General features: G+C 44.3%; 1 protein-coding gene across 2 annotated transcripts in view; it reads right to left on the bottom strand.

Moving 5' to 3' along the window:
* The window catches only part of FLT3 (fms related receptor tyrosine kinase 3), a 70,100-nt gene extending 57,500 nt beyond the window's left edge, over positions 1-12,600 (bottom strand). Inside the window, exon 1 of one of the 2 annotated variants that reach the window (XM_070800245.1) lies at positions 12,244-12,600. Coding sequence is in view for 1 of the 2 variants with exons in the window: in XM_070800244.1 (XP_070656345.1) it covers positions 11,252-11,294 (43 nt within the window). In the remaining variant the exon portion in view is untranslated. Of the gene's footprint in view, positions 1-11,251; positions 11,515-12,243 lie in introns of those variants that run through there. The other variant, XM_070800244.1, reaches the window with a different exon arrangement.
* Between the last annotated feature and the right edge of the window lie 4,801 nt (positions 12,601-17,401).

The following is a 17,401-nucleotide window of genomic DNA, read 5'->3' as shown; positions in this document are numbered from 1 at the left end:
TAGCTCAACTGGAATTCCATCACCTCCACTAGCTTTGTTCATAATGATGCTTTCTAAGGCCCACTTGACTTCACACTGGAGGATGTCTGGCTCTAGGTGAGTGATCACACCATCGTGATTATATGGGTGGTGAAGATCTTTTTTGTACAGTTCTTCTGTGTATTCTTGACACCTCTTCTTAATATCTTCTGCTTCTGTTAGGTCATACCATTTATGTCCTTTATCGAACCCATCTTTGCATGAAATGTTCCCTTGGGATCTCTAATTTTCTTGAAGAGATTTCTAGTCTTTCCCATTCTGTTGTTTTCCTCTATTTCTTTGCATGGATTGCTGAGGAAGGCTTTCTTATCTCTCCTTGCTATTCTTTGGAACTCTGCATTCAGATGCTTACATCTTTCCTTTTCTCCTTTGCTTTTCACTTCTCTTCTTTTCACAGCTATTTGTAAGGCCTCCTCAGACAGCCATTTTGCTTTTTTGCATTTCTTTTCCATGGGAATGGTCTTGATCCCTGTCTCCTGTACAATGTCACAAACCTCAGTCCATAGTTCATCAGGCACTCTATCTATCAGATCTAGTCCCTTAAATCTATTTCTCACTTCCACTGTATAAGGGATTTGATTTAGGTCATATCTGAATGGTCTAGTGGTTATCCCTACTTTCTTCAATTTCAGGCTGAATTTGGCAATAAGGAGTTCTTGGTAGTTTCTTAAATTACCTTTTTTGTGCTTATTGGCTCCCAGTAGTAAGGATGTGTCATGATTTGCCCGTGTCCTGAAGGGGAGGAGACTTTATTTTCTTGGGCTCCAAAATCACTGGGAACAGTGACTGCAGCTACAAAATTAAAAGGCGATAGCTCCTTGGATGCTATGACAAATCTAGACAGCATATTAAAAAGCAGAGACATCATTTTGCTGACAGAGGTCCATATAGTCAAAGCCATGGTTTTTCCAGTAGTCATGTATGGATGCGAAAGCTGGAGCATAAAAAAGGCTGAGTGCTGAAGAACTGATGTTTTTGAATTGTGGTGCTGGCAAAGACTCTTGAGAGTCCCTTGGACCACAGGGAGATCAAACCAGTCCATCCTAAAGGAAATCAACCCTGACTATTCATTGGAAGGACAGATGCTGAAGCTGAAGATCCAGTACTTTGGCCACCTGATGAGAAGAACTCACTGGAAAAGACCCTGATGCTGGGAAAGACTGAGGGCAGGAGGAGAAGGGGCTGACAGGACGAGATGGTTGGATGGCATCACTGCGTCAATGGACATGAGTGTGAGTAAACTCTGGAAATAGTGAAGGACAGGAAAGCCTGGTGTGCTATAGTCCAAGGGGTCTCAGAGTCAGACACAACTTAGCGACCGAAAAACAACAACAACAAAGGGAAGATTTCAGTTAGTACCTAGATGCACAGTGAAGCTGAACTCTCAGGCAGTGGCTTGTAAAATACACAAGCAGACCTCTTTCAGGGAAAGAATGGGAGCTAGTGTTTGTCTGCTTTCTCTGCACTGAGCTCTAAAGGATAGTCAGTTAATAACTGTTTCTTTGTTCACTACAGACCAGTGGGACCCACAAATGCAAGTCCTGCTGGCCACCAGATCAAGGAATGTGTCCTCTAGGTGGCAGTCACAAAGGCCATGGTTTTAGACACATGTATAAGCTCCTTTCAGAGAGATACCAGAGGGCAAATGTGTAAATGGTGCATCCACCCTCCTCAGGCTCAGGCAGAATTGCAGTCAGTCCCTAGATGTATGTTAAATTAGGTTGAAAATGGACCTCTTGAAAAAGCATCAAAAATGGGCAGAAGACCTAAATAGGCATTTGTTCAAAGAGAACATAGAGATGGTCAATAGGCACATGAAAAGATGCTCAGCATCGCTAATTATTAGAGAAATGTGAATCAAAACTTCACTGAAGTATCATCTCACACCCATCAGAATGGCCATCATCAAAAAGTCTACAAATAATAAATGCTGGAGCGGGTATGGAGAAAAGGGGACCCCTCTATACTGTTGGTGGGAATATAAATTGGTACAGCCACCATGGAGAACAGTATGGAGGTTAGTTAAAAAAATAAAAATAGAGGGAATGCTCCGGTGGTCCAGGGTTAGGACTCCATGCTTCCACTGTCAGGAGCCTGGGTTTGATCCCTGGTTAGAGGACTGAGATTCTGCAAGCTGCATGGAATGGCCAAAAACAAAAACCAGAGTGATCGTATGATCCCGCAATCCTACTCCTGGGCATATATCCGGACAAAATGATCATTCAAAAAGATACATTCAGCCTAATGTTCATAGGAGCACTATTTACAATAGCCAAGACACATAAGCAACCTAAATGCCCATCGACAGAGAAACAGATAAAGATGAGGTATACATATACAACGGAACATTACTTAGCCATAAAAAAGAATGAAGTAATGCCATTTGCAGCAACATGGATGGACCCAGTGATTATCATATTAAGTGAAGTATGAGACGGTGGGAGACAAATATCACATGGCATCACTTACATGTGGAATCCAAAAAATGGTACAAATGAACTCATTTACAAAACAAACAGACTCAGACACAGAAAACAAAGTATTGTTACCAAAGATGAAGGCTGGGCTAGGGATAAATTAGGAGCTTGGGATTAACAGATACACACTGCTATATATAAAGGAGAAAAACAACAAGGCTGTATTGTATAGTAGAGGGAACTATATTCATTGTCTTATAATAACCTATAGTGGAAAAAATCTGAAAAAGAATATGTATATACAAGTATGTATAACTGAATTGCTTTGCTGTTCACTAGAAACTGCTACAGCATTGTAAACCAACTATACTTCAATAAAAGTTTTTTTTGTTTGTTTTTAAATAGGCCTGTTTAAGGAAAAGACTGGGAGAAGGCTGTTTCTGTCTGTTGCCTCAGCACTGAGCCTGCGGGTATAGTCACAAGGAGTCTTTGCAAACCCTTTACAAACTGTTTCTTTGTTTGCTAGGGTCTCTTGGACACAAGTCCCATTGGCTTTCAGAGCCAGGTGTTTTAGGAGTCAGTTACCTGCTGTGATAACCCCGAACTTCAGCAAGTCATTTGACCTCTTTGGGTCTCACTTTTCTCATTTGGTAAAAGAGGGCAGTAGACCCATGTAGTATAATAAATATACTTGGCTTTAGATCAAAATGTATTTGGTCTTTCCCAGACCATGCATGCATGCTCAGTCGTGTCTGATTCTTTGTTACCCCATAGACTGTAGCCCCCGGGGATCCTCTGTCCATAGGATTCTCCAGGCAAGAATACTGGAGTGAGTTGCCATTTCCACCTCTGGGGGATCTTCCCAATCCAGGGATTGAACCTGCGTTGGCAGGTGGGTTCTTTACCACTGCACCACCTAGGAAGCACTCTTTCCTGGCACAAAGCTCCTAAAATCCTTAGAATTTCCTGAGCAACAGAGGTGTCTGTTGTTACTCACAATGAGCCCCTTCTGGGCACTCCAGAGTTTATGCTAACAAGGTGACTTAGGGCAGGGTGCCTCTGCAGCCCCAGGAGCCGGGGGGTTGTCCCAAGAAAGATCCAGAGGTTGGAGGGGTGAGGCTGAAAGCTGACCCGTGGGCAAACAGGGAGGGAAGTGTGCTAATTAAACTCTATAACAATTCTTGAACTAAGAGATCCAGTGAGCTTCCGGATTGGTGAACTGGATGACATTCCGAGCCCTCCCCACACCGCTTGCCTTGCCCTCTGTATCTCTTCCACCTGGCTATCCTGGAGTTATATCCTTTCATCATAAAACGGTAATCTAGCAAGCAAATTGTTTTTCTGAATTCTGTGAGCTGTTCCAGCAAAGTCATCAAAGTCAAGGAGGGGGTCCTGGGAACCTCTGACTTACAGCCTGTGCTGGTGGCAACCTGGACTTGACACTGACATCTGATGGGGGTCAAGAGGGCTCTGAGCCCTTAACCTGTGGGATCTGATGCTATCTCCGGGGAGAGAGTGTCAGAATTGAGTTAAACTGTAGGACATCCAATTGGTTCCCAAGAACTGCTTGGTGTGGGGAACTCTCCCATCCCATATACATGGAGGCCAGCGGAGCCAGGAGTGGTCAGTGTGAGTCCAGGGAAGGAGACTTGTGTGCTCTTCTTTGCACCTGGGACACTCTCATCGCTGTCGTCTCGCCAGTCTCTGCTCTTTCTCATGATTTTAATAAACGACAGTCCATTTGCTCAGGAGTTTCAAATCCATACCTCCTATGTGTACGGCTATATATCTGGGTGGCCCCCAGGAACCTTACACTCAGACTGAACTCCCCCCTTTCTTCCTCCCCCCACCCCCTCCTCTGTTAGTGCCAGCACACCCACTGTCCCCAAAGCCAGAAGTCACTTTCAACTCCTCCCTCTCCCCCACTTCCCATCATCCAGGCAGCTGCCAAGCCATGACATTTTGACCTCCGGATAATCCCCACATCTCTGCATGGCCCTGCCTCTCTTCCACCACTGCCCCAACTCCAGTCCTTGTCGCGTCTGGCCTGGCCGACTGCCAACTGCTTCCTCGCTGTCCTCTCTGCCATGTCTTGTCTGCCTGACATCCATCCTCGACACAGACCCCAAAACTGTCCTTCTGGAGTACATGTCAGTGCTCCGACATGCTGTCACTCCTTGCCTTCAAACCCTAAACAGCCTACAGCACTGGTCCTTACCCTTCTTGAGACACAGACCACACTGAAAAATCTGAGGAAAGCAATTAACCCTCACACACACACAAACACACACACACACTATACACACACACACAATATACACATACATTCATACACATAACACACCAACACACACACACACAAACATACAACACACACACACGATATACACACACATACACACACATACACAAACACACACAATATATACACATACATTCATACACATAACACACCAATACACACACGAACACAATACACACACAATACATACACATACACACAAACACACATATACACACAAACACAATATATACACACATACACACAATACACACAGAGACATACACACACACACACAATATATACAAACACATACACACACATATACACACAATACACACACACACCAAAGGACACAATGGATCCCCTGAATTCCCTCCAGAGACTCTTGGGCCACAGGAGAACATCCAGGTCCTTTATCACACCACTAAAACACTCCTTACACATCACACACATCTGAGCCTCTGGAAGCTACCCATTGAACAGGCTTCATTTTCTGAGTTGACACCTTCGTAGATGAGAATTCCCTGATCCTGGGGGCCTTTTACATTGTGCCTCAGCAACTCAGGACGGAATTATGGAGTCCGTCTGCTCCGTGATTCTGACTTCTCTACTGTTCTCTTCACTGTCCTGTTTGCCTGGAAAGTCCTTATTCTCCCCTTCGCCTGTCAAGCCTTACCTTTCTTTTATTTATTTACTTGGCTGTGCTGGATCTTAGTTGGGGCATGTGAACAGTTGGTCGTGGCATGTAGGATCTAGTTCCCCGACCCGGGATTAAACCTGGGGCCTCTGCATTGGGAGCACTAAATCTCAGTCACTGGACCACTAGGGAAGCACCTAAGTCTTAACTTTCTAATCAAGACTTGACATCACCTCTTCTGGGAAGCCTTGCCTGATTTTCTCAGTCTGTATTGGAGGCTCAACCTCGGTCCTTATTTCTAAAATTACACCGCAGTTTTCCTTTTACATGCTTACCCTGTGCCACCAACACCCCCAACATTAGACTGTGAGCAGGAATCTGAACTATGTGGCACCTGGCTGGCCCACATGGTGCTCCCAAGGGTCCAAGAAGGCAAGGAGAGAAACCATGTAACTAAATCCTGACGATTCCTTCCAACTTGAGGCATCTCTCTTTCTGCAAAGCACCTGTCTGACAGGGGATGAAGCTGCACTCTACAGGTATTATCTGATGAAGCGGTAAGATATTGCTTATCTCCCTTCCACAAATGAGGAGCTTAAGTGCAGAGACATTTCTGGCCAGAATAAAGAACTCAGGTTTTCTGACTGTGTTGCTCACCCTAACATATTCAACTGCATCATCTCCAAGAACAGAACCCCTAATATTAGGAACATTGTAACTCAAATAGCAAAGCAGCGGAAGACTGAATTCAATGGGTATGTAACAATCAAAACACACTGGTTTCGGGCTTCTCTGGTAACTTGGTGGTCAAGAATCTGCAGGAGACACGGGTTCAATCCTTAATCTGGGAAGGACCCACGTGTGGAGGAGCAGCTAAGACCGTGCTCTGCAACTACTGAGTCAGTATTCTAGAGCCCGGGAGCCACAACCACTGAGCCCACTGCCACGAGTACTGAACTCAAGCGCCTAGAGTCCGAGCTTTAGAACAAAAGAAGCCATGGTGATGAGAAGCCCGTGCACCCACAACTAGAGCGTAGCTGCAACTCAAGAAAAAAAGCCCGAGCAGCAAGGAAGATCCAGCACAGCCAAAAAAAATAAATCAAAGTTTTAAAAAACATAATGGTTTAAAGAAATAATGACAATATCCTGTTTTAAAGTAGGCTGCAAATAATTTTATGGCAGATTCTTGGCTACCAATGGACTTACAATGACAGCAGTGAAAAAATACTTTTACTGTTTAACCTAAAAAAATAATAATAGTTCCTCTTTTGGATCTTATGCAATTCCTCTAGCCACAAAAGAACAGTGTGTGTGTACTTTATATTATTTTTAAATTTCCTCTACATGTGATGGGACCCATTGAACAGAATTGCGTGATTCCAACTAACGATCATCAGAGGGTTCTACAAAAGCTATTATCACTTGAGGACTTAAGGATGATCTAGCCATAGAGGTAATTCAATCACATATACGTAAATCTCACAGACCCCCAAACAACAGAAAAACCCTCAGCCATAGAACTATGGCCACCTAAGATAAAGCTAAGACATTTTTGGAAATCAATATTTGAAAAATAATAAGATCACAAAATCATCTTGATGAAAACCAAAAGCTTTATTCAGTCTTGTGAGATTCACAAGACTTTGCTATTTTGGAGTGAACAGCAAAGGGTACAGCATCGTAGCAAGAACAAGCTAAGCAAATTAAAAATGAGGCCAAGCTAGTTTCCAGCCCCTCGATTTCCCTCCCCCAAGTTCTTATTCCTCTCCTCTTCAAGGTCCTTTTCAAAATCAAGAACAATGATAAAATACAATACTTTTGAGATTATTATTATTTTTAAACCAAATCAGAATCTTGACCCAAAGATTAAGGCAATATCTGGTGGCTATTTGAAGATTCAGAGAGATCACAATCTTGAACACTGACAAGGGCTCTGGTCACATCGCTTCCTGAGTTTCATTAGAGGATGAAAAAGATGAGGGGAATAAAAGGAATTGCAGAGAAAGTCATGAAGCTGAGCCATCCTGTGGGCGTCTCAATTGAACAGGGATGCTCTCTGGGGAGGAAAATGTAGCCAACAAATTTGTTCAAAGAACCATTTGGAAAATTGCTTCTTCCTAGAATCTTAAAAAAATAAATGGCCATATTTCATTCTGGAACAGTCCATTTTAAAAATTTCAAATGGAAGAGTCTTTTCATCCTCACAACCATTAAATCCAGTAATATCCATGTTTAAGTAGTCTTAGGCTACAAAATGGAGAAGCCGATGGCACCCCACTCCAGTACTCTTGCCAGGAAAATCCCATGGACGGAGGAGCCTGGTGGGCTGCAGTCCATGGGGTCGCTAAGAGTCGGACACAACTGAGCGACTTCACTTTCACTTTTCACTTTCATGCATTGGAGAAGGAGATGGCAACCCACTCCAGTGTTCTTGCCTGGAGAATCCCAGGGACGGGAGCCTAGTGGGCTGCCATCTGTGGGGTCACAAAGAGTCGGACACGACTGAAGTGACTTAGCAGCAGCAGCAGCAGGCAACGAAAATCTTGGGATTCACGCTATTTTTCTCCTACAGATATCTATGGATCATGACAACTGTATTGGAAGGTTTAAACAACTGAAAGCAAACTTTGTGCTGAAATGTTTTCTTGGAGAAAGGCAATGACCATGCATTTTTAAAATAGAATTGAATTAACTATTTATATGTAAGTTCCCCCGTCCCCATCTTTTTCATCTTTGTACCCTCATGGTGCCTAGCACTGAAATAGGTGTTCAATAAAAGTTTGTCAAATAAATTTCTTTTTCTTCTTCATGGAGGCTCCCTCTTCATCTTTTTACCCCCCTGGAATATAAATGTCTTCCTCTCCCATACTTAAGATCTCATTACCTAACTGTTCTTCAGTTAAGCAACAGGAAACTTCAACAAGAACGAAATCTTTACTGATAACTAAAGGGTTAATGAAAGTGCCTTCTTAGTTATAAAAAGTGGAGCCAAGTAGTTAATAATGAAACCTAAGAGGATAATTTACTATAGATCCATTCGAAGTAACCAAGAAGAAATGAACAGCCAGTCTAAACTTGAAGGATAGCATGGATTAGAATGAGGCTTTTAGGATGAAAGGGTATCTTAACACCAGGTCACCAGGTCTGGTGTCCCCATCCAATCCAAACTTTACTGGGCATCCCTTCCGTCTACCTCCTTCTGAGTTGGTTCCCCTTAGGCTACCAGGTCACAAGCAAACAAAGTAAGATAAGCATCAAGATCAAAGGATGTCAACTAAATGTGGAGGTCGAAGCTCTGAATATGAATTTCCTGACACTAATGAGAGAAACAGTTATCACAGTTACTGAGATCCTGAAATCTTGCTCCTAGCTATGATCAGTACAGAATGCAATTAGGGCCATGAAGAGTCTGTGTCCACTCTTTAAGCACTACTTAGAAAACCTAATCATTCTTCTTGAAAGGTAGACCTTACAGTATAAGGGAAATGGGAATGGCATCTGATAATTCGATGTAGTTAGAGCTTTTTTTTAACATTTAAAGTCCTTGTTTTTTAGCCTCTCACTTTATGTTGCTTCATTCAAGGAAGTCTGTAATGGCAAGTCTTGGCAAAGATGTGACAAGGAGCTCCATACGCTGTTAGCGGGAAGGCAAACTGGTGCAACCACTTCAGAAAACTGCTGGACAATATCTACCAAAACTGACATGTGCCTTTCTCTACAATCTAGGAATTTGATTTGAGGGTATCATCCAAAGAGAAATGAGTATTTCTGTCCCCAACCATGTAAAAGAGTACTCACAGCAGTCTTATACTCTTCACTACACAAAATTGGAGACACACAAAGTGTTCTTCAACAATAGAATGGATAGATTGCATAGTCTAGTCATACTAAGGAAATAGCACCTAGCAATTGAAAACAAAAACAAAAACAAAAAAACCACAGTTATTAAGAACAAAGTTGAATCTCATAATCACAATGCTGAGTGAAAGAAACTGGACATTAAAAAAAGAAACATAATAATGGTTTGGTTTACATGTAGTTCAAAAAAACAGGAAAAACCATGGAATCAGAGGTCAGAATAGTAAATGTGACTAAACCAGTGTGATTCTAATAAAATTCAAACCACTTTTTTTCCTCTCTAAAAAAAGTCAGAATAGTGGCTACCTTGGGGGAGGGGATGGAGTTCGAATTGCTCTTTATCTTCATGAAATAATGATTAGGCAGGTACCTGTGTATATAAAGGGCTTCCCTGGTGGTTCAGCTGGTCAAGAATCTGCCTGCAATGCCGGAGACCTGGGTTCCATCCCTGGGCTGGGAAGATCCCTTGGAGAAAGGAAAGGTTACCCACTCCAGTATTCTGGCCTGGAGAATTCCATGGACTGTATAGTCCATGGGGTTGCAAAGAGTCGGACACGACTGAGTGACTTTCATTTCACTCACTGTGTATATAAAACTTAATGGAGTTGTACTATTAAGATGTGTGCATATTTTCTATCTGTGAATTATGCCTCATTTAGAAAAATCTGGAGAGAGATGTAGGAATTTCTGAGATTGTCCTGAAATATAAAAGAATTCAATGCAGCTTATATACACTTGCATGTACTGATGTTTATACTTTCCCAAAGCCTTTGTATGTGACTGAAAAACCCACTTACCACTTCAGGTTATACATTAACAGAAAGCTAACTTCTTGTAATAGACTCTGAAAAACATATTGTACTGTACATTTAAAATGTACATATTTACCAATTAACAGAGATGTTTAGGAAATGCAAGATGCTTTTCTACTCTTTTCCCCCTTATGTTTTAACTCTATAATTCTGAATTATTTGAAACAAAAGCTACTGGAAATAATTCCTGCACGTCTATACTGCAAGTATTTTCTCCATGGACCACGGAAGATGCAAGACAGACTGCTAGGGTCTGGGAGCTGGAGAAGACACAGCCAGACTCCCTCCGTGGACAGAGCAGGACAGGCCCGCCAGGGGCAGTGAGTGATTATCCCCCAAGGCTGCAGAACTAGGACACGATCCGAGGCTTCCTGGCCCCCCAAACTCTGCCTCCTTCACCCTAAACGCAAATCAACCCTCTCCTCTTTCCAAACAGATGAACTGGATCTAAAGAGGATTTTTTTTTTCCCGGTAACAATTATGCTATCCAGATTATTTGGGAACAGTCAGCTGAGTCCTTGAAAAGCCTCTTGGGGTTTAACGCCAGGATAAAAATCGAGTACAAGAGGAGGGGGCAGCGGGTATTTTAAGATGTAAATCCCGTTTGCATAATATTTTCCAAAGTATCTATTCATTGATCCAGTCGACATTCGGCGGGGTGGGTGGTCGTTACCCGAGATGACTCGCTTTGGGGAGAACCCGGGCGCCTTTTCCCATCAGAGTTCACTCCCGACATCAAAACCTCAAAAGAAGAGTTGGAGACGCCACCCAGGAGTCTGCGGTACCGGGGTCGGCGCACGCAAGGTCCGGGTCCCCCGGCGCCCAGCTCGGGGCCGCAGACTCGGGCGGCTGGCCCAGAACCCGGGCGCGCCGGGCGGGCTGACGGGCGGGGCGGCCCGGGCCCCGCAGGCACCGATTCGGCGAGGCCGCCCGCGGGGTCGGGGCGGCCGGTGGGGACCGCGGCCCCGAGCCCGAGCGGCGACGCGAGACCAGCGGGAGGAGAACGCGGGGTGGGCCCGGCCGGGGCCGCGGGTGACTTCAGGGCGAGTCGGGAGGGCGCGGAAGAGGGGAGGGGCGCGGGAGCGAGAGACGGAGCCGGGCGGGGAGGCGCGCGGCGGCGGGGACGGAGGAGGCGCGCACCCGGTGCCGGCGCTGGGTGGGGGCCGGGGGCCGCGGGGGCTCGAGCGGGCGAGCGGGGCCTTACCGAGCAGCGGCAGCCGGCCGCCCAGGCGCGCCAACGCCGGCATGGCCTCCGGAGCCCGGGGTCCCCAGGCCTCACCGGCCCAGCCCTGCGATGCCGCCCTTCGCGGCGCGCCCCGCGCTGCAGGTGGCTCGCTTAAGGATGCGCGTCACCGACCGCAAATTCCCTCGGACTGGTGCAAAGTGGAAAGGGGGGGAGCATCCCTCTCCCCACCCGCAGGGGCTGTGCCGGGGCGCCGGTGCCTGGCGCAGCGCTGCGGCCGAGCCCACGTGCCCGCCGTGGTCCGCAGCCCGCGCTCCGCCGCGCCCGGGGCTCCCCGACTGTGAGGGGGAGACTGGGCGCGGTTCCGCCGGGGAGGTCGCAGGGGCTCGGCGGCCCCCGGCCGGGGAGGAGGCATGGCCAGAGCTGCCTGCTCCCTCCACCCCCCGCCCCGCCGGGAGTCCGGGAACCCTCTCGATGAGCGTGGGGACAGCTGAAGCCAGCCACCGTCCACCTCGCGCGCGAGAGGCTTTGAGGCCGCAGGGTGAGCGCTACAGCCGCGCGGCACGCGGACGCCCCAGGCTGGCGCGCGGGCAAGCCGAGGGTCGCGGTCCACGCTGGGTGGATCCTAACTGCGGACCCACGTTCTTTGTCCCCCCCGCCCCGCTCCATCTCCTAGGATGCCCAGGATGCAGTCCACAGCGGCAGCAAGAAAAACAGGCTCGGTTTCAGTGTCAACCAAGGCAATCAGGGAAGCTAACATCAGCCATAGAAACAAAAGCAAAACACAGGTCATCTCGGGCTTTGATTTCTGCACTCGTAATTCTTGTTCTTCATTGCATAATATTTCTACTTGAAATTATTTCCTTTGCAATAAGTTGAAGATTGGAAAGCCCAGGATGTTGGCTCTGAGTCTTCCCTTAACCAGCCCTTGACCTTCACAAAGCCACTCATCCATCCTCTGAGAGTTCCCCCTTACCCGCCCCCCCCCCCCCCCCCGCCCACCCCTTGCTCACCAGTAATGGAGTGGAATGGACCACGCGGCTTATAATGTCTCCAAGTTCTAGCGATTCCATGCTTTTCATTATTTCAATCTTGCTGTAATCTAGCGTGATAATTGACGTGCATTCTTGGCCAGACAGTCCTTTTCCTCAGCTGTAGCCTAGAGTAGGAAAATTTTCTCTCCTAGAGCATGACAGAAACTTGAAATGTGGTGCAGCCACTGTGGAAAACAGCGTGACAGTTTCTCCAAAAATTAAAAATAGAATTACCATATGATCCAGCAATTGCAATGTTGGGTGTATACCCAAAGGAACGGAAAGCAGGGTGATGAAAAGATGGTCTGTACAACCATATTCTAGGAACATTTTTAACAAAACCCAAAAGATGAAAGCAACCCACACGTCCATCATAGATTAATGGATAAACAAAATCCAGTGAATGGATAAAAATGGTATATACATACAATTGGGACGTCCCTGGTGGCTCAGCGGCAAAGAATCCACCTGCCAATGCAGGAGACATGAGTTTGATCCCTGGTCTGGGAAGATTCCCCTGAAGAAGAAAATGGCAACCCACTCCAGTATTCTTGCCTGGAAAGTCCCATGGAACCTGGCATGCTACAGTTTATGAGGTGGTAAATAGTCAGACACGAACAACAACAATAGTTAGCGACCGAACAACAACATAATACAGCTAGGATCTTATTCAGCTTTAGAAAGGAAAGACATGCTTTTTTTTTTTTTTTTTTAGGAAAGACATTCTGACACATGCTACAACGTGGATGAACCTTGAGGGCATGTTAAGTGCAATAAGCCAGCGACAAAAAAACAGACACAGGTTCTATCCATATGAGTTCCCTAAAGTAGTCAAATTCTCGAGGCAGGAAGAATGGTTGGGTTGGGATGGGGGCTGGGGAGATGCGGAATGGAGATGGGAATGGAGAGTTGTTGTGTGGTGGGGACAGAGTTTCAGTTTTGCAAGATGAAGAGAGTTCTGGAGATTGGTTGCACAATAGTGTGCATGTATTTAACACAATTGTACACATAAAAATGTTTAAGATAGTAACTTTTATGTTATGTACATTTTACCACAATTGAAAGTTAAAAAAACTTTTTTTTAAAGCATCTGTCTTCAGTCAGACAGAACTAGAGAAAGAGACATTAAGTTCAGTGAGACATGAATAGAAGTGGTGAAGCAGGCTGGTGATGGGAAGAAGAGTGGGCTAGCAAGCCTTCCAATTGCCAAGATCCAAGGCATTACCTTTATTTATAGCTTGATCACTGCTTTCAAGGAAACTGATGGTTACAAGTTTGCAACAGATCAGCTTGGGTGGAGCACTGTTCAAGGACACAAAATCAAATCAATAGTGCTGCTTTGTCAAAGAATCTTAGGTACACTGCAGAAAACTGTGAGAATGGAAGTGGGAGAAACATGAATGACTTCTTTGCACTCCTGATTCTCCCTGGAAATTGTTGGAGAAAAATAATTCTAGAAAGAGCAAATTTTATACACTGAAAATCTTGGAGTATGAGGTATAGTCTAACATTTTAAATTTTTTTAATTTTTAATTTATTTTTTAAAATTTATTTTACTGACGTGTAGTTGATTTGCAGTGTTGCTTTAATTTCTGCTGTACAGCGGAGTGGTTCAGGTATACATACATATGGTGGTGGTGGTTTAGTCACTAAATTGTGTCTGACTCTTGTGACCCCATGGACTGTAGCCTGCCAGTCTCCTCTGTCCATGGGATTCTCCAGGCAAGAATACTAGAGTGGGTTGCCATTTCCTTCTCCAGGGGGATCTTCCCAACCCAGGTCTCCTGCGTTGCAGGCAGATTCTTTACCAACTGACCTACGATGGAAGCCCCTATACACACATATATATGTATACATTCTTCTTTTATTCTTTTCCATTATGACTTATCACAGGATGTGGAATATAGTTCCCTGGGCTATACAATAGGATAGCCCAGGGAACTATATTGTTGTTTATCTCTTCTGCATATAGTGGTTTGCACCCGGTAATCCCAACCTCCCAATCCTCCCCTCCTCCTTCCCCCTCCCCCTAGGCTAACATGTAGAAGGTGAGGTGATGCCAGTCGATCATTTCCAGAAGTGTACCCAGAGTTCTGTCTAGTATGATACCTAATTTATTTGTCACAGTGACACTCAAGGAAGCTAGTCCAACATTATCTGGAGTCCTGCTGCTGCTGCTGCTAAGTCACTTCAGTCGTGTCCGACTCTGTGCGACCCCATAGACGGCAGCCCACCAGGCTCCCCCATCACTGGGATTCTCCAGGCAAAAACACTGGAGTGGGTTGCCATTTCCTTCTCCAATGAGTGAAAGTGAAGTCTCTCAGTCGTATCTGACCCTTAGAGACCCCATGGACTGCAGCCTACCAGGCTCCTCCATCCATGGGATTTTCCAGGCAAGAGTACTGGAGTGGGGTGCCATCGGAGTCCTAGATTGCACAATTAGTCATGCACACTGTTGTATAAAATTTTGGTTCCAGAGCCTGTGACCTGAAGCAACCAGGAGGAACGAGATGAAGGGAGAAATGGGAGAAGAGTGAGCTTGTTTCTGGGCTGAATGGAGGGTGTTGCATGGGCCCTTTGTTGTTGTTTAGTTACGAAGTCATGTCTGACTCTTCTCAACCCGGTGGACTATAGCCCACCAGGCTCCTCTGTCCATGGGATTTCCCAAGCAAGAATGCTGGAGTGGATTACTGTTTCCTTCTCCAGGGGATCTTACAGAGCCAGGGATCAAACTCACGTCTTCTGCTTGGCAGGTGGATTCTTTACCACTGAGCCACCAGAGAAGCCCACACTGGCCCTACAAAGGATCTATTTTATCAGGATTCTTACCACTGTAATGCTTAGCTACGCAGAGCTATGCTGCATAGTAGTCCTTCATCTCATGAGTGTCTTTCCAGCTCTTACATTGCACAAATCTCTCTCCCTCCTCAAAAACTGTGACATATTTTCAATGACTGTAGGTGAAATGCCTTAATGACACTTAAAAAATACAAAGTGCTGTGGTTTCCTGAAAATAAGGGACAAGCAGAAGGAATGTTGGAATAGGATTCCTGTGAATTCTGTTGAAATATCAACTACATATAGTACAGGGTTACTTGTCTTTTATCAATAGAGAACACCAATTGGCAAAATCTGCCAATACCAAACATTAGCAAGAATTCGAATCAATGGATAACTCTTGTCCACTGCTAGTGGGAGTCTAAATTGGTATAAACACTTTGGACAATAGTTAGCCATCGATTGCTGATGTTGAGCATCTGCACATCTTACACTGAAGTTCCACCCCTGGACATACATACACTTTAGGGAAAGTTTGTACACACGCACTGGGAGGTATGACAAGAATGTTCATAGCATTATCATTTCTAATGTCAAGAAGTTGGAGACAATCCAAATGTCCTCTAACGAAAAGATAAAGTGGAGTTTATTCATCCAATGTACTAACCATATATCAGTGAAAATGAATGAACTACGGTTACAAGAAATGGCATGGATCAATCTCAAAAGCATCATGTTGAGAGGGAGAGAAAGCAGGTCATAGAGTAATAAAGGCAAACAAAGCTATATTCTCTTTAGGAATATACTCATAAGGGGTATAAAGAAAGTGAAAGAATAACTTTCAGGATTGGACTTCCCTGGTGGTACAGTGAATAAGAATCTGTCTGTCAATGCAGGGAACCAGGTTTGATTCCTGGTCCGGGAAAATCCCACATGTTTCTGGACAACAAAGGGCCACAACTGATGAAGCTGCAGCTCCTAGAACCTGTGCTCACCAACAAGGAAAGCCACCGCAGTGAGAAATCCTTGCATCTCAACAAAGAGTAGCCCTGCTCACCGTAATTAGAGAAAAGTCCACTTACCATCGAAGACCCAGTGTGGCCAAAAATAAAAAAAGTCAAAATAATGCTTACCCCTAGAATGGGGTGAAAAGAGATTTCATTAGTTACTGGCAATACTCTATTGCTTTTTACCTTTTGTGATGGATGCTGGATATTCATTTTCTTCCTTAAAATATAATTTTTATTCACTATAGCAGTGAATAATATATTTCATAGTAAAAGAAAACTCATCAAAGGTGGCAGTTTGACACATTTTCACCTATGAAAAAATCTTATCTAAAGAAACAAATATCATTTTAAGGATTTAAAACCCCATTAAAATTCAACTACCACTTTATAGGAAACGCTTGGGACAATGGAACATAGTAAACAATGACACAAGGATATAGTCAGAAAATTCTAGACCTTAGTAAATTTTATAAAACAAATAACCTGGTTTCATCAACAAAAATTTGTAAGAAAAAAGAGAAAGAGAGAGTTGGAGGCATGACCTACAGTTTAAAAGAAAACAAACAGAATATCAAGCAACTGAAGTGTGCAATGTGAAGATTTTATTTGGCTTCTGAGTTAAGCAAAGTGAAAAACATGTAGAGAATAATCAAATAAATGTGACAATAGATTTTATCTTCGATATTAAATAATCATTATTTAAAATTTTACTGTGTGCTAAATGATATTGTATGTATTTTTAAAATAGTTCCTATCTTTGTATAAGTGTCTATGAAATATTTATGGATAAAATGACATAAAATGGAGATATTGAGGGAAGAATAGAAAATGACAGCCAATGAATACAGGGTTTCTTTTTGGGGTGATGAAAATGTTCTAAAATCAGATTATGGCAATGGTTGCACAATGCTGTAAATGTACTAAAAACCATCGACTTATGCACTAAGTAGGCAAACTATAGGACATGTCAATTAGTTCTCAAAAAAGCTGCTTTAAAATGATATAAAGTCTGAGATTTTCTTCAAAGTAATTTGACGTGGGGAATTTGAGTGGAGGAATCAAACTGACCATGCGAGACTAACATCAAGCCTGATAGTTAAGTAAACTCGTTATACTCCTTTTAGAAATTTTCTGTAAAGATTTGGGAGAGCGGGGAAGACTTTGAAACCATGGATCAGTGAAGTCATCCTGAATGTGCAGAAGATAACTATTCTTCCTTAGATGTCATCAGCTACTCTTTACTGTCATGTTACTGACCCACCTGAATGAGATGACCTAGAACATAACCCTTGGAACTGTTTCTGAGATGCAAACAGGGGAACTGCAAAACCCTGATGGCAGAATTTTGT

Source organism: Bos indicus, chromosome 12 (genome assembly GCF_029378745.1).
Source record: "Bos indicus isolate NIAB-ARS_2022 breed Sahiwal x Tharparkar chromosome 12, NIAB-ARS_B.indTharparkar_mat_pri_1.0, whole genome shotgun sequence".
NCBI classification, from domain to species: domain Eukaryota; kingdom Metazoa; phylum Chordata; class Mammalia; order Artiodactyla; family Bovidae; genus Bos; species Bos indicus.
The sequence above is the reverse complement of the archived record's forward strand: the minus strand, read 5'-3'. Positions and strand labels throughout refer to the sequence as shown.